General features: G+C 46.9%; 1 protein-coding gene across 1 annotated transcript in view; it reads left to right on the forward strand.

The window, feature by feature from the left end:
• Nucleotides 1–18,436, forward strand: part of SMARCA4 (SWI/SNF related BAF chromatin remodeling complex subunit ATPase 4) — a 97,466-nt gene that overhangs the window by 13,505 nt on the left and 65,525 nt on the right. Inside the window, 6 exon segments of the mRNA XM_074530479.1 lie at nucleotides 1,853–1,951; nucleotides 5,485–5,534; nucleotides 5,536–5,726; nucleotides 10,237–10,363; nucleotides 11,584–11,757; nucleotides 15,192–15,365. Of these exon segments, the coding sequence (XP_074386580.1) occupies nucleotides 1,853–1,951; nucleotides 5,485–5,534; nucleotides 5,536–5,726; nucleotides 10,237–10,363; nucleotides 11,584–11,757; nucleotides 15,192–15,365 (815 nt within the window).

Here is an 18,436-nt window from a genome sequence, read left to right on the forward strand (position 1 = left end):
GGGGAGTTTGTCCTTGTTCTGTCCTGGGATCTGTGGGGAGTTTGTCCCTTCTCATCCTGGGATCTGTGAGGAACTCATCCCTTTTCATCCTGGGATCTGAGGGGAGTTTGTCCCATTTTATCCTGGGATTTGTGGGGTTTGTCCCATTCTGTCCTGGGGGATCTGTGAGGAGTTTGTCCCATTCTGTCCTGGGATTTGTGAGGAGTTTGTCCCGTTCCATCCTGGGATCTGTGGGGATCTCCATCTGTTTCCATCTTGGGATCTGTGAGGAGTTTATCCTTTTCCATCCTGGGATTTGTGGGGAGTTTGTCCCATTCTGTCCTGGTGGATCTGTGGGGAGTTTGTCCCATTCTGTCCTGGGATTTGCGAGGAGTTTGTCCTTGTTCTGTCCTGGGACATGTGAGGAGTTTGTCCTGTTCCATCCTGGGATCTGTGGGATCTGAGGGGAGCTCATCCCTTTTCCATCCTGGGGTCTGTGAGGAGTTTGTCCCATTCTGTCCTGGGGGATCTGTCAGGAGTTTGTCCCATTCCATCTGGGATCTGTGGGGATCTCCATCTGTTTCCATCTTGGGATCTGTGGGGACTTTGTCCCGTTCCATCCTGGGATATGTGAGGAATTCATCCCTTTCATCCTGGGATCTATGAGAAGTTTGTCCCATTCTGTCCTGGGATCTTTGAGGAGTCTTTTTCCCCTCTGGTTTCATCCTGGGATCTGTGGGGAGTTTGTCCCATTCTGTCTTTGGAGATCTGAGGGGAGTTTGTCCCTTTCTGTCCTGGTGGATCTGAGGGGAGCTTGTCCCTTCTCATCCTGGGATCTTTGAGGAACTCATTCCTTTTCATCCTGGGATCTGTGGGGAGTTTGTCCCATTCTGTCCTGGAATCTTTGAGGAGTCTTTTTCCCATCTGGTTCCATCCTTGGGTCTGTGGGGAGTTTGTCCCATTCTGTCTTTGGAGATCTGAGGGGAGTTTGTCCTTGTTCTGTCCTGGGATCTTTGAGAAGTTTGTCCCTTCTCATCCTGGGATCTGTGGGGAGTTTGTCCCATTCCATCCTGGGATCTCTGAGGAACTCATCCCTTTTCATCCTGGGGTCTGTGGGGAGTTTGTCCCGTTCCATCCTGGGATCTGTGGGGAGTTGGTCCCATTTTATCCTGGGATCTCTGAGGAACTCATCCCTTTTCATCCTGGGATCTGAAGGGAGTTTGTCCCGTTCCATCCTGGGATCTGTCAGGAGTTTTATTGCAATTCCTGCAGGAATTCCCTGCTGAAATCTGATTTTTTGGGATATAATTCTGTGAGTTGGGAGCAGAATTTCCAGCATGAATTCCCTGCTGAAATCTGATTTTTTCGGGATATAATTCTGTGGGTTGGGAGCAGAATATCCTGCATGAATTCCCTGCTGAAATCTGATTTTCTGGGATATAATTCTGCAGGGCTTTTCCCCCCTTTTTTCCCTTTTTCCCCCCTTTTTTCGCCCTTTTTTCCCCCTTTTTTCCCTTTTTTCCCCTTTTTGCTCTCCCATTTCCCCCTTTTTTTTCCTTTTTTCCCCTTTTTTTCCCTTTTTTCACCCTTTTTCCCCCATTTTCCCCCCTTTTTTCCCCTTTTTTCTCCCTCTTTTTCCCCCATTTTTCCCCATTTTCCCCCGTTTTGCTCCCCCATTTCCCCCCATTTTTCCACTTTTTCCTCCCCCTTTTTTCTCTCATTTTTCCCCCTTTTCTCCCCCATTTTCCCCCTTTTTTCCCCCTTTTTGCTCCCCCATTTCCCCCCCTTTTTTCCCCTCGTTTTTCCCTTTTTTTTCCTTTTTTCCCTTCTTCCCTTTTTCCCCATTTTTCCCTAATTTTTGGCAATTTTTCAGGAATAGGAGGGCCCAACATGCCCCCTCCTGGACCCTCAGGAGTTCCCCCAGGAATGCCAGGCCAGCCCCCAGGGGGACCCCCCAAACCCTGGCCCGAAGGTAAGACCCCAAATTCACCAAATTTCACCCAAATTTCACCCAAATTTCACCCAAATTTCACCCAAAATTCACCCAAAATTCACCCAAATTTCACCCCAAATTCCACCAAATTTCACCCAAAATTCACCCAAATTTCACCCAAAATTCACCCAAAATTCACCCAAATTTCACCCAAAATTCACCCAAATTTCACCCAAAATTCACCAAAATTTCACCCAAATTTCACCCAAAATTCACCCAAATTTCACCCCAAATTCACCCAAAATTCACCCAAAATTCACCCAAATTTCACCCAAAATTCACCCAAATTTCACCCAAAATTCACCCAAAATTCACCCCAAATTCACCCAAATTTCACCCAAAAATTCACCCAAATTTCACCCAAAATTCACCCAAAAATCACCCAAGTTTCACCCAAATTTCACCCAAAATTCACCCAAAATTCACCAAATTTCACCCAAAATTCACCCAAAAATCACCCAAATTTCACCCCAAAATCACCCAAAATTCACCCAAAATTCACTCAAAAATCACCCAAATTTCACCCAAAATTCACCCAAATTTCACCCAAAATTCACCCAAATTTCACCCAAAATTCACTCAAATTTCACCCAAAATTCACCCAAAATTCACCCAAAAATTCCTGCAAATTCACCCCAAATTCCTGTAAATTCACCCCAAATTCCTGCAAATTCACCCCAAATTTCTCAGCTCTGGGAGGGTGGGAAGGGAAAGAAAATTCCTGGTTAAAATCTTGGGGTTGGAATTTTGGACAAATTCATCCACAAGTCAGATACTCCAAATTTGTGCAACTCTCTTTGACTCCTCCCATAATAATTTGATTTTTTTGAGGGAATTTAACATGGATTTCCTCATAATTTTGGGTGATTTTTTTTGTTATTTAAGGTCGATTTCCTTATAACTTTGAGTGACATTTTGGTAATTTAGGGTCGATTTCCTCATAATTTTGGGTGACTTTTTGGTTATTTAGGGTCGATTTCCTCATAATATTGGGCGATATTTTTTGCTTCTTTAGGGTTGATTTCCTCATAATTTTGGGCGATATTTTTTGCTTCTTTAGGGTCGATTCCCTCATAATTTTGGGTGATTTTTTTGGTTCTTTAGGGTCAATTTCCACATATTTAATAGGAATTTTGGGTGAAATTGGGACACATTTTTCCACAAGCTCACTCCAATTGAGATACTCCAATTTTTTATTCCGGCCCAAATATATCCATTGTTATTTTGGTTATTATATATAGATTATATTATATATATATATATATATATATATATATATATATATATATATATATATATATATATATATATATATGTTATATGTTAACATATATTATTATATTAGATTTCCAAGTAACCTAATAGGAATTTTGGAATTAATAATTAGATTTTTTTGGAGGGAATTTAAGGTGGATTTCCTCATAATTTTGGGTGATTTTTTTTGGTTCTTTAGGGTAAATTTCCTCATAATTTTGGGTTATTTTTTTGGGTAATTTAGGGTCCATTTCCACATATTTAATAGGAATTTTGGGTGAAATTGGGACAGTTTTTGCCACATCCTCTTTCTAAATCAGATGCTCCAATTTTTCATTCTTGACCAGATTAATAGATTATTTTTGGGTATTTAGGGTGGATTTCCAGGTAACTTAATAGGAATTTTGGAATTAATAATTAGTTTTTTTGGAGGGGATTTAGGGTCGATTTCCTCATAATTTTGGGTGATTTTTTTTGCTTCTTTAGGGTCAATTTCCTCCTAACTAAATAAGAATTTTGGGTGAAATTGGGATGAACTTCTCCACAAGCTCACTCCAATTGAGACACTCCAATTTTTTATTCCTGCCCAAATATATCCATTATTATTTTGGTTATTATATATAGATTATATTATATATTATATATATATATATATATATAATATATGTTATATGTTAACATATATTATTATATTAGATTTCCAAGTAACCTAATAGGAATTTTGGAATTAATAATTAGATTTTTTTGGAGGGAATTTAAGGTGGATTTCCTCATAATTTTGGGTGATTTTTTTTTGGTTCTTTAGGGTAAATTTCCTCATAATTTTGGGTTATTTTTTTGGGTAATTTAGGGTCCATTTCCACATATCTAATAGGAATTTTGGATGAAATTTGGATGAATTTCTCCACAAGCTCATTCCAATTCCAGTTTTTCTGTAATTCCCCCTAATTCCTGCCCAAATAATTCGATTTTTTTGGGGGGGAGTTTGAGGTCAATTTCCAGGTAATTTATAGAAGTTTTGGGATTAATAATTCAATTTTTTTGGGGTATTTAGGGTCGATTTCCATGTAACTAAATAGGAATTTTGGGTGAAATTGGGACAATTTTTTCCACAAGCTCATTCCAAGTCAGATACTCCAATTTTTCATTCCTGCCCAGATAATTTGATTATTTTTTGGGTATTTAGAGTCGATTTCCAAGTAACCTAATAGGAATCTTCATTTTTTATGTAATAAAAAATTACTAACTATTCCTAACTTCTCCTGTAATAATTCGATTTTTGGGGGAATTTAACATGGATTTCTTCATAATTTTGGGAGATTTTTTTGGTTATTTAGGGTTGATTTCCTCATAATTTTGGGTGATTTTTTTTTGGTAATTTAGGGTCGATTTCCTCATAATTTTGGGCTTCTTTAGAGTCAATTTCTGCATAACCAAATAGAAATTTTGGGTGAAATTTGGACTAATTTCTCCACAAGATCATCCCAATTCAGATACTCCGAATTTGTGCAACTCGCCTTAACTCCTCCCTTAATAGTTTGATTTTTTGGGGATTTAAGGTTGATTTCTGCATAATTTTGGGTGGGTTTTTTTTGGTTCTTTAGGGTCGATTTCCTCATAATTTTGGGTGATATTTTTTTGTTATTTAGGGTAAATTTCCTCATAATTTTGAGTGACATTTTGGTTATTTAGGGTTGATTTCCTCATAATTTTGGGTGATTTTTTTAGTTATCTAGGGTTGATTTCCTCATAATTTTGGGCGATATTTTTTGCTTCTTTAGCGTCAATTTCTGCATAACCAAATAAAAACTTTGGGTGAAATTTGGACTAATTTCTCCACAAGATCATCCCAATTCAGATACTCCGAATTTGTGCAACTCGCCTTAACTCCTCCCATAATAATTTGATTTTTTTGAGGGAATTTAACATGGATTTCCTCATAATTTTGGGCGATATTTTTTGCTTCTTTAGCGTCAATTTCCTTATAATTTTGAGTGACATTTTCGTAATTTAGGGTTGATTTCCTCATAATTTTGGGTGACTTTTTTAGTTATCTAGGGTTGATTTCCTCATAATTTTGAGTGACATTTTGGTTATTTAGGGTTGATTTCCTTATAATTTTGGGCGATATTTTTTTTCTTCTTTAGGGTCAATTTCCACATATTTAATAGGAATTTTGGGTGAAATTTTGGACTAATTTCTCACCAAAAAATCAATTTTTTTTTGGAAATAATCAAATTTTTTCTCTCTCCCCCCAGGCCCGTTGTCAGCAGCCGCCCCGGGCGGGGCCCCCCAGAAGCTGCTGCCGCCCCCCCCCCGCCGGCCGCCCGTCCCCGGTGCCCCCGGCGGTGCCCCCGGCGTCCCCCGGGCCCCCCCCGCCCTCGCCGGGGCAGCCGGCGCCGCCGGCGCTGCCCATGCACGCCAAGCAGAACCGGATCACGCCCATCCAGAAACCGCGCGGGCTCGACCCCGTGGAGATCCTGCAGGAGAGGGAGTACAGGTACGGGGGGGGGGGGTTCTGGAACCTTCTGTGTTCTCCTCCTCTTTATTTCTCTCCTTTTTTCATGGGATGTTCTGGAGCTTTCCTTCTCCTTCTTCTCCTTCTCCTTCTTCTCCTTCTCCTTCTCCTTCTCCTTCTCCTCCTTCTTCTCCTTCTTCTCCTTCTTCTCCTCCTCCTCCTCTTCTTCTTTTCTCTCTTTCTTCATGAGATCTTCTGGAACCTTCCATGTCCTCCTGCGGTGGGGTGGGAAGGGGTTCCTGCTGTAGGAGAGCTTCTGGAACCTTCCATGTTCTCCTGGGTGGGGTTCCTGCTGTAGGAGAGCTTCTGGAACCTTCCATGTCCTCCTCTTCTTCATTTCTCCCTTTTTCTGGAGCTTTACTCCTCTTCCTCTTCCTCCTCTTCCTTCTTCTCCTTCTCCATCTCCTCCTTCTCCTTCTCCTTCTCCTTCTCCTTCTCCTTCTCCTTCTCCTTCTCCTTCTCCTTCTTCTCCTTCTTCTTCATCTCCTTCTCCTCCTCCTTCTCTTCTTCATTTCTCTCTTTCTTTCTTCATGAGAGCTTCTGGAACCTTCCACGTCCTCCTGGGTGGGGTTCCTTCTGTAGGAGAACTTCTGGAACCTTCCATGTCCTCCTCTTCTTCATTTCTCTCCTTTTTTCATGGGATGTTCTGGAACTTTCCTCCTCCTTCTCCTTCTTCTCCTCCTTCTTCTCCTTCTTCTCCTTCTCCTTCTTCTCCTTCTTCTCCTTCTCCTCCTCCTCTTCTTCTTTTCTCTCTTTCTTCATGAGAGCTTCTGGAACCTTCCACATCCTCCTGGGTGGGGTTGGATGGGGTCCTGCTGTAGGAGAGCTTCTGGAACCTTCCGTGTTTTCCTGGGTTGGATGGGGTTCCAGGAGAGCTTCTGGAACCTTCCACGTCCTCCTCTTCTTCGCTTCTCTCCCTTTTTCATGAGATGTGCTGGAGCTTTCCTCCTCCTTCTTCTCCTCCTTCTTCTCCTTCTCCTTCTCCTTCTCCTTCTTCTTCTTCTTCTCCTTCTTCTCCTTCTCCTTCTCCTTCTCCTCCTCTTCTTCATTTCTCTCTTTCGTTCTTCATGAGAGCTTCTGGAACCTTCCATGTCCTCCTGAGTGGGGTTGGATGGGGTTCCTGCTGTAGGAGAGCTTCTGGAACCTTCCGTGTTCTCCTGGGTGGGGTGGGGTTCCTGCTGTAGGAGAGCTTCTGGAACCTTCCACATCCTCCTCTTCTTCATTTTTCCCTTTTTTTCCCTTCTTCACGAGGTCTTCTGGAACTTTCCACATCCTCCTCTTCTTCATTTCTCCCTTTTTCTGGAGCTTTCCTCTTCTTCCTCTTCCTCCTCTTCCTTCTTCTCCTTCTCCTTCTTCTCCTCCTTCTTCTCCTTCTTCTCCTCCTCCTTCTTCTTCTCCTTCTCTTCTTCTTTTCTCTCTTTCTTTCTTCATGAGAACTTCTGGAACCTTCCACGTCCTCCTCTTCTTCATTTCTCTCCCTTTTTCATGGGATGTTCTGGAACTTTCCTTCTCCTCCTTCTCCTTCTTCTCCTTCTTCTCCTTCTTCTCCTTCTTCTCCTTCTTCTCCTCCTTCTCCTTCTCCTTCTCCTCCTCCTCCTTCTTCTCCTTCTCCTTCTCCTTCTCCTTCTCCTTCTCCTTCTCCTTCTCCTCCTTCTCCTCCTCCTTCTTCTCCTTCTCCTCTTTCTCCTCTTTCTCCTCCTCCTTCTCTTCTTCTTTTCTCTCTTTCTTTCTTCATGAGAGCTTCTGGAACCTTCCATGTTCTCCTGGATGGGGTTCCTTCTGTAGGAGAGATTCTGGAACCTTCCACGTCCTCCTGGGTGGGGTTGGATGGGGTTCCTGCTGTAGGAGAGCTTCTGGAACCTTCCGTGTCCTCCTCTTCTTCATTTTTCCCTTTTTTTCCCTTCTTCACGAGGTCTTCTGGAACTTTCCACATCCTCCTCTTCTTCATTTCTCCCTTTTTCTGGAGCTTTCCTCTTCTTCCTCTTCCTTCTCCTTCTCCTTCTCCTTCTCCTTCTCCTTCTCCTCCTCCTCCTCCTCTTCTCCATTTCTCTCTTTCTTTGTTCCTTTCTTCATGGGATATTCTGGAACCTTCCATGTCCTCCTGCGGTGGGGTGGGAAGGGGTTCCTTCTGTAGGAGAGCTTCTGGAACCTTCCATGTCCTCCTGGGGTGGGTTCCTTGTGTAGGAGAGCTTCTGGAACCTTCCGTGTCCTCCTCTTCTTCATTTCTCCCTTTTTCTGGAGCTTTCCTCCTCTTCCTCTTCCTCCTCTTCCTTCTTCTCCTCCTCTTCCTTCTTCTCCTTCTCCTTCTTCTTCTCCTTTTTCTCTTTCTCTTCCTTCTTCTTCTTCTTCATCTCCTTCTCCTCCTTCTCTTCTTCTTTTCTCTCTTTCTTTCTTCATGAGAGCTTCTGGAACCTTCCACATCCTCCTGGATGGGGTTCCTTCTGTAGGAGAGCTTCTGGAACCTTCCATGTCCTCCTGGGTGGGGTTCCTGCTGTAGGAGAGCTTCTGGAACCTTCCATGTTCTCCTCTTCTTCATTTCTCCCTTTTTCTGGAGCTTTCCTGCTCCTCCTCCTTCTCCTTCTCCTTCTTCTTCTTCTCCTTCTTCTCCTCCTTCTCCTCCTCTTCATTTCTCTCCCTTTTTCATGGGATGTTCTGGAACTTTCCTTCTCCTTCTTCTCCTTCTTCTCCTTCTCCTTCTCCTCCTTCTTCTCTTTCTCCTCCTTCTCCTTCTCCTTCTTCTCCTCCTCCTTCTTCTCCTTCTTCTCCTTCTTCTCTTTCTTCTCCTTCTTCTTCTCCTCCTCCTCCTCTTCTCCATTTCTCTCTTTCTTTGTTCCTTTCTTCATGGGATCTTCTGGAACCTTCCACCTTCTCCTGGATGGGGTGGGGTTGGATGGGGTTCCTTCTGCAGGAGAGCTTCTGGAACCTTCCACGTCCTCCTCTTCTTCATTTCTCTCCCTTTTTCATGAGATGTTCTGGAGCTTTCCATCACCTCCTCTTCTCCTCCTCCTTATTTTCCTTCTCCTTCTCTTCTTCTTTTCTCTCTTTCTTTCTTCATGAGAGCTTCTGGAACCTTCCGTGTCCTGTGGGGTGGGGTTCCTGCTGTAGGAGAGATTCTGGAACCTTCCGTGTCCTCCTGGGTGGGGTTGGATGGGGTCCTGCTGTAGGAGAGCTTCTGGAACCTTCCATGTCCTCCTCTTCATTTCTCTCCTTTTTTCATGGGATGTTCTGGAGCTTTCCATCTCCTTCTTCTCCTTCTTCTTCTCCTCCTTCTCCTTCTCCTTCTCCTTCTCCTTCTCCTTCTCCTTCTCCTTCTTCTCCTCCTCCTCCTCTTCTTCATTTCTCTCCCTTTTTCATGGGATGTTCTGGAGCTTTCCTTCTCCTCCTCCTCCTCCTTCTTCTCCTTCTCCTTCTCCTCTTTCTCCTCCTTCTCCTCCTCTTCCTCTTCCTCCTCCTCCTTCTTCTTCTCCTCCTCCTTCTCCTCCTTCTTCTCCTTCTTCTCCTTCTCTTTCTTCTTCTCCTTCTCCTCCTCCTTCCCTTCTTCTTTTCTCTTTCTTTCTTCATGGGATCTTCTGGAACATTCCATGTCCTGGGTGGGGTGGGGTTCCTGCTGTAGGAGAGCTTCTGGAACCTTCCATGTTCTCCTGGGTGGGGTTCCTGCTGTAGGAGAGCTTCTGGAACCTTCCATGTTCTCCTGGGTGGGGTTCCTGCTGTAGGAGAGCTTCTGGAACCTTCCATGTTCTCCTGGGTGGGGTTCCTGCTGTAGGAGAGCTTCTGGAACCTTCCGTGTCCTCCTCTTCTTCATTTCTCTCCCGTTTTCATGGGATGTTCTGGAGCTTTCCTTCTCCTTCTTCTCCTTCTCCTTCTTCTCTTTCTCCTTCTCCTTCTCCTCCTCCTTCTCTTCTTCTTTTCTCTCTTTCTTCATGAGATCTTCTGGAACCTTCCATGTCCTCCTGGGTGGGGTTCCTTGTGTAGGAGAGCTTCTGGAACCTTCCACGTCCTCTTCTTCTTCATTTCTCCCTTTTCCTGGAACTTTCCTCCTCTTCCTCTTCCACCTCCTTCTCCTCCTTCTTCTTCTCCTTCTCCTCCTCTTCTTCTTTTCTCTCTTTCTTTCTTCATGAGAGCTTCTGGAACCTTCCATGTCCTCCTGGGTGGGGTGGGGACCTTCCATGTCCTGTGGGGTGGGGTTCCTGCTGTAGGAGAGATTCTGGAACCTTCCATGTCCTCCTCTTCTCCATTTCTCTCCTTCTTCCTGAGACCTTCTGGGCCTTTCCTCCTCCCATCCTTTTTTTCTTCCTCCTCCTCCTCCTCCTCTCCTTTCCTCCTTCTCCCCCTTCACCTCCTTCTCATTTTTCTTCTCCATCCCATCCCAACTCATCCCAAAATTCTGGAGGTGACTTCCCACCACTCCCACCCTCTTCCAAACGGGAATCACGAGCTGAACTCATCCCAAATCCTTCCTCCTCTTCCTCTTCCTCCTCTTCCTCCTCCTCAGGCTCCAGGCCCGCATCGCCCACCGCATCCAGGAGCTGGAGAACCTGCCCGGCTCCTTGGCCGGAGACCTGAGGACCAAAGCCACCATCGAGCTCAAGGCCCTGAGGCTGCTCAACTTCCAGCGCCAGGTGAGGGCTGGGCTTGGGAGCAGGAACCCAAAACATCAAAAATCCACGATTTGGGAGTGGTGGTGGCTCCCAAAAAGACCAAAATTTGGGATCAGGGACCTTGTGGTGGCTTCCACAAAAACCAAGATTTGGTAGCAGGAACGTTGTGGTGGCCCCAAAAACAACAAGGATTTGGGAGCAGGAACATTGTTGTGGTGGCTCCCAAAAAGACCAAAATTTGGGACCAGGAACCTTGTGGTGGCCCCCAAGGGATTTAGGACCAGGAACCTTGTGGTGGCCCCCCATAACGACCTCCTGGACGTTCTCTGGGGGTCCCAGCTGCGTCAGGAGGTGGTGGTGGCCCCCAAAAAGACCACAAAGAATTTAGGACCAGGAACCTTGTGGTGGCCCCCAGGGGATTTAGGAGCAGGAACCTTGTGGTGGCCCCCCATAACGACCTCCTGGACGTTCTCTTGAGGTTCCAGCTGCATCAGGAGGTGGTGGTGGCCCCCAAAACAACCACAGGGAATTTAGGAGCAGGAACCTTGTGGTGGCCCCCATGACGACCTCCTGGATGTTCTTTTGGGGTTCCAGCTGCGGCAGGAGCACCAGGACCACCAGGATTTGGGAGCAGGAACCTTGTGGTTTGGGAGAAGGAACGTTTTGGTGGTGGCTCCCAACATAACCAAAGTTTAGGACCAGGAACCTTGTGGTGGCCCCCATAACGACCTCCTGGACGTTCTTTTGGGGTTCCAGCTGCGTCAGGAGCACCAGGACCACCAGGATTTGGGAGCAGGAACCTTGTGGTGGTGGCTCCCAAAAAGACCAAAATTTAGGACCAGGAACCTTGTGGTGGCCCCCAAGGGATTTAGGAGCAGGAACCTTGTGGTGGCCCCCCATAACGACCTCCTGGACGTTCTTTTGGGGTTCCAGCTGCATCAGGAGCACTGGGAACACCAAAATTTGGGAGCAGGAACCTTGTGGTGGCCCCCAAGGGATTTAGGAGCAGGAACCTTGTGGTGGCCCCCCATAACGACCTCCTGGACGTTCTTTTGGGGTTCCAGCTGCATCAGGAGCACTGGGAACGCCAGAATTTGGGACCAGGAACATTGTGGTGGCCCCCCAAAAAACCACAGGGAATTTAGGAGCAGGAACCTTGTGGTGGCCCCCAAGGGATTTAGGAGCAGGAACCTTGTGGTGGCCCCCCATAACGACCTCCTGGACGTTCTCTGGTGTCCCAGCTGCGTCAGGAGGTGGTGGTGTGCATGCGGCGCGACACGGCGCTGGAGACGGCGCTCAACGCCAAGGCCTACAAGCGCAGCAAGCGGCAGTCGCTGCGCGAGGCGCGCATCACCGAGAAGCTGGAGAAGCAGCAGAAGATCGAGCAGGAGAGGAAGCGCCGCCAGAAGCACCAGGTGGGGGCTGTCCTTGGGTGGGAAGGTTGGGTGGGAATTCCAGGGAGTTCCAGAGAATTCCGGGGATTTCAGGGATTTCAGGGAATTTGGGAATCTTAGGAGTTTCAGGGGTTTCAGGGATTCCAGGAATTGCAAGGGATTTCAGGGATTCCAGGGATTTCAGGAGTTTCAGGGATTCCAGGAGTTTCGGGAATTCCAGGGAATTTGAGGGATTTCAGTGAATTTAATGGATTTCAGGGATTTCAGGAGTTTCAGGGATTTCAGGGATTTTGGGAATTTCAGGGATTTCAGGAATTTCAGGAGTTTCAGTGAATTTCAGGAACTTCAGGAATTTCAGGGATTCCAGGGATTTCAGGAATTAAGGGGATTTCAGGGGATTTCAGGGATTCCAGGAATTCCAGGAGTTTCAGCGAATTCCAGGGATTTCAGGAATTCCAGGAATTCTAGGAATTTCAGGAGTTCCAGGAATTTCAGGGGTTTCAGGGATTTCATGAATTTCAGGAATTCCAGGGATTTCAGGGATTAAAGGGAATTCAGGAATTTCAGGGGTTTTAGCAAATTCCAAGGATTTCAGGAATTACAGAAATTTTAGGGATTTCAGGAATTCCAGGGATTTCCGGGATTTCAGGGATTTCAGGGAATTCAGGGATTTCAGGAGTTTCAGGGATTTCAGGGAATTTCAGGGATTTCAGGGAATTTCAGGGATTTCAGGAGTTTCAGGGATTTCAGGAATTCCAGGGATTGCAGGAAATTCAAGAATTTCAAGAATTCCAGGGGATTTCAGGAGTTTCAGGGATTTCAGGAGTTTCAGAAATTTCAGGAGTTTCAGGGATTTCAGGGAATTCCAGGGCTTTCAGGAGTTTCAGGGATTTCAGGGATTTTGGGAATTTCAGGGATTTCAGGGGATTTTAGGAATTCCAGGAATTTCAGGGATTTTGGGAGTTTCAGGGGTTTCAGGAATTCCAGGGATTTTCAGGAATTTCAGGAGTTTCAGGGATTTCAGGGATTTCGGGAATTTCAGGGATTCCAGGGGTTTCAGGATTTAAGGGGATTTCAGGGATTTCAAGAGTGCCAGGGATTTCAGGAATTCCAGGGATTTTAGGAGTTTCAGTGAATTTCATGGATTTCAGGGATTTCAGGAGTTTCAGGGGTTCCAGGGAATTTCAGGGATTTCAGGAGTTTCGGGAATTCCGGGGGTTTCAGGGATTCCAGGGATTTCAGGAGTTTCAGGAATTTCAGGAATTCCAGGGATTTCAGGGATTAAAGGGAATTTAGAAATTTCAGGGGTTTCAGGGATTTCATGAATTTCAGGAATTCCAGGGATTTCAGGGATTAAAGGGAATTCAGGAATTTCAGGAGTTTCAGCGAATTCCTGGGATTTCAGGAGTTCCAGGAATTTCAGGGGTTTCAGGGAATTTAGAAATTTCAGGGGTTTCAGGGATTCCAGGGATTTCAGGGAATTTCAGGGATTCCAGGAGTTTCAGGAGTTTCAGGGATTTCAGGGAATTTAGAAATTTCAGGGGTTTCAGGAATTTCAGGGATTTCATGAATTTCAGGAATTCCAGGGATTTCGGGAATTTCAGGAGTTTCAGGGATTTCAGGAATTCCAGGGATTTTAGGAGTTTCAGTGAATTTCATGGATTTCAGGGATTTCAGGGGTTTCAGGGTTTTCAGGGATTCCAGGGATTCCAGGGAGTTGGGGGTGGTGGTTGGGGGTCCAAGGTTTGGGTGGTGGCTGTTGGGAGCGCTCAATGGGACTTGGGACAACCTGATGGCTGGTGGGACTCTGTGATGGTCATTGAAACCTTCTACTGACCACTGGGACCATATAATGGCTGGTGGGACCTTCTCCTGACCATTGTGACCTTCTACTGACCACTGGGACCATCTGATGGTCATTGAGACCTTCTACTGACCATTGGGACCTTCTACTGACCACTGGGACCATTCAGTGTCTCCTGGGACCCTCTCCTGACCCTCAGAACCCTCTCCTGACCATCAGAACACTCTCGTGACCATCACAACCTTCTGGTGACCATCACAACCTTCTCCTGACCATCACAACCTTCTGGTGACCATCACAACCTTCTCCTGACCATCACAACCCTCTCCTGGCCATCAGAACCTTCTGGTGACCATCAGAACCTTCTCTTGACCATCACAACCTTCTCCTGGCCATCAGAACCTTCTCCTGACCATCACAACCTTCTCTTGACCATCACAACCTTCTCCTGACCACCACAACCCTCTCCTGGCCATCACAACCCTCTCCTGGCCATCAGAACCTCACCTGACCACCAGAACCTTCTACTGACTATCACAACCTTCTCCTGACCACCACAATCTTCTCTTGACCATCACAACCCTCTCTTGGCCACCACAACCCTCTCCTGACCATCACAACCTTCTCCTGACCACCATAACCTTCTCCTGACCATCACAACCTGCTCTTGACCATCACAACCCTCTCCTGGCCATCAGAACCCTCTCCTGGCCATCACAACCCTCTCCTGGCCATCACAACCTTCTGGTGGCCATCACAACCTTCTCCTGACCATCACAACCTTCTGGTGACCATCACAACCTTCTCCTGACCATCACAACCTTCTCCTGACCATCACAACCTTCTCCTGGCCATCAGAACCTTCTCTTGACCATCACAACCTTCTCCTGACCACCACAACCTTCTGGTGACCATCACAGCCTTCTCCTGACCATCACAACCTTCTGGTGACCATTACAACCTTCTCCTGACCATCACAACCTTCTACTGACCATCACAACCTTCTCCTGACCACCATAACCTTCTCCTGACCACCGGAACCTTCTGGTGACCATCACAACCTTCTCCTGACCACCATAACCTTCTCCTGACCATCACAATCTTCTCTTGACCATCACAACCTTCTCCTGACCACCACAACCTTCTGGTGACCATCACAGCCTTCTCCTGACCATCACAACCTTCTGGTGACCATTACAACCTTCTCCTGACTATCACAACCTTCTCTTGACCACCACAACCCTCTCCTGGCCATCAGAACCCTTTCCTGACCATCACAACCCTCTCCTGGCCACCAGAACCTTCTGGTGACCATCACAACCTTCTCCTGACCCTGAGAACCCTCTCCTGGCCATCAGAACCCTCTACTGACCCTCAGAACCCTCTACTGACCATTGGGACCTTCTCCTGACCATCACAACCTTCTCCTGGCCATCAGAACCTTCTGGTGACCATCACAACCTTCTCCTGACCACCAGAACCTTCTGGTGACCATCACAACCTTCTCCCGACCACCACAACCCTCTCCTGACCACCAGAACCTCCAGCCCCCACCTCTCTCCTCCACCCAACCCCTCCATCTCCCCCCATTCCACCTTCTCCTGCCATTCCCACCGCGTTGACCTCCACGTGTCCTCGTTGTCCTCCACAGGAATACCTCAACAGCATCCTGCAGCACGCCAAGGACTTCAAGGAGTACCACCGGAGCGTCAGCGGCAAGATCCAGAAGCTGACCAAGGCCGTGGCCACCTACCACGCCAACACGGAGCGCGAGCAGAAGAAGGAGAACGAGCGCATCGAGAAGGAGAGGATGAGGAGGCTCATGGTGGGACAGCAGGACAGATGGACAATGTTAGGGTGGATGGATGGATGATGGATGGATGGAGATGATTGATGGATGGATGGATGGATGGATGGATGGATGATGGATGGATGGATGGATGGATGGATGATGGATGATGGATGATGGATGGATGGATGGATGGATGGATGGATGATGGATGGATGGATGATGGATGGATGGATGGATGATGGATGGATGGATGGATGTGGGTGATGGATGGATGATGGATGATGGATGATGGATGGATGGATGGATGGATGATGGATGGATGGATGGATGGATGGATGATGGATGGACACTAGATGGATGGATGGATGGATGATGGATGGATGATGGATGATGGATGATGGATGGATGGATGGATGGATGGATGATGGATGGATGATGGATGGATGGATGGATGGATGATGGATGGATGGATGGATGATGGATGGATGGATGGATGGATGATGGATGGATGGATGGATGATGGATGGATGGATGATGGATGGATGATGGATGGATGGATGATGGATGATGGATGATGGATGGATGATGGATGGATGATGGATGGATGGATGGATGATGGATGGATGATGGATGGATGGATGATGGATGGATGGATGGATGATGGATGGATGGATGGATGGATGGATGGATGGATGGATGATGGATGGATGATGGATGGATGGATGGATGATGGATGGATGGATGGATGGATGGATGGATGATGGATGGATGATGGATGGATGGATGGATGATGGATGGATGGATGATGGATGATGGATGGATGGATGGATGGATGGATGGATGGATGGATGGATGATGGATGATGGATGATGGATGGATGATGGATGGATGATGGATGGATGGATGATGGATGGATGATGGATGGATGGATGGATGGATGATGGATGGATGATGGATGGATGGATGATGGATGGGTGATGGATGATGGATGGATGGATGATGGATGGATGGATGATGGATGGATGATGGATGATGGATGGATGGATGATGGATGGATGGATGGATGGATGATGGATGGATGGATGGATGGATGATGGATGGTTGGATGATGGATGGATGGATGATGGATGGATGGAGAACGAGCGCATCGAGAAGGAGAGGATGAGGAGGCTCATGGTGGGACAGCGGGACAGATGGACAATGTTGGGGTGGATGGATGGATGGATGATGATGGATGGATGGATGATGGATGGATGGATGATGGATGGATGATGGATGGATGATGGATGATGGATGGATGATGGATGGATGGATGGATGATGGATGGATGGATGGATGGATGGATGGATGGATGGATGGATGGATGATGGATGATGGATGGATGATGGATGGATGGATGATGGATGGATGATGGATGGATGGATGGATGATGGATGGATGGATGGATGGATGATGGATGGATGGATGATGGATGGATGGATGATGGATGGATGGATGGATGATGGATGGATGGATGATGGAGGATGGATGGATGGATGGATGGATGGATGGATGATGGACGGATGGATGGATGATGGATGGATGGATGATGGATGATGGATGATGGATGGAGAACGAGCGGATCGAGAAGGAGAGCATGAGGAGGCTCATGGTGGGACAGCGGGACAGATGGACAACGTTGGGGTGGATGGACGGGGGTCCAGCTGTGGTGGCCACCAGGGGTGTGGTGGGAAGGTTCTGGTCAATGTTGGTGGTGCTGAGGTGGAGATGTGTCCATCTGGTGGAAGGTTGGAGGAGATCTTGGATGGATGGATGGATGGATGGATGGATGATGGATGGATGGATGGATGGATGGATGGATGGATGATGGATGGATGGAGAACGAGCGCATCGAGAAGGAGAGGATGAGGAGGCTCATGGTGGGACAGCGGGACAGATGAACAATGTTGGGGTGGATGGATGGACGGATGGATGATGGATGGATGGATGATGGATGGATGGATGATGGATGGATGGATGATGGATGGATGGATGGATGATGGATGGATGATGGATGGATGGATGGATGGATGGATGGATGGATGGATGATGGATGGATGGATGGATGGATGGATGATGGATGGATGGATGGATGGATGGATGGATGATGGATGATGGATGGATGGATGGATGGATGGATGGATGATGGATGGATGGATGGATGGATGATGGATGATGGATGGATGGATGGATGGATGATGGATGGATGGATGAACGGATGGATGATGGATGGATGGATGGATGGATGGATGGATGGATGGATGATGGATGGATGGATGGATGGATGGATGATGGATGATGGATGGATGGATGGATGGATGGATGGATGGATGGATGATGGATGGATGGATGGATGGATGATGGATGGATGGATGGATGGATGATGGATGGATGGATGGATGGATGATGGATGGATGGATGATGGATGGATGGATGGATGGATGATGGATGGATGGATGGATGGATGGATGATGGATGGATGGATGATGGATGGATGATGGATGGATGGATGGATGATGGATGGATGGATGGATGATGGATGGATGGATGATGGATGGATGGATGGATGGATGATGGATGGATGATGGATGGATGGATGATGGATGGATGATGGATGGATGGATGATGGATGGATGATGGATGGATGGATGATGGATGATGGATGGATGATGGATGATGGATGGATGGATGATGGATGATGGATGGATGATGGATGATGGATGGATGGATGGATGGATGGATGATGGATGGATGATGGATGGATGATGGATGGATGGATGATGGATGGATGATGGATGATGGATGGATGGATGATGGATGATGGATGGATGATGGATGATGGATGGATGGATGGATGGATGGATGATGGATGGATGATGGATGATGGATGGATGATGGATGGATGATGGATGATGGATGGATGGATGGATGGATGATGGATGGATGATGGATGGATGGATGGATGGATGATGGATGGATAGATGGATGATGGATGGATGGATGGATGATGGATGGATGGATGGATGATGGATGGATGATGGATAATGGATGGATGATGGATGGAT

The sequence above is a fragment of the Zonotrichia albicollis genome, chromosome 32, assembly GCF_047830755.1.
Source record: "Zonotrichia albicollis isolate bZonAlb1 chromosome 32, bZonAlb1.hap1, whole genome shotgun sequence".
NCBI classification, from domain to species: Eukaryota; Metazoa; Chordata; class Aves; order Passeriformes; family Passerellidae; genus Zonotrichia; species Zonotrichia albicollis.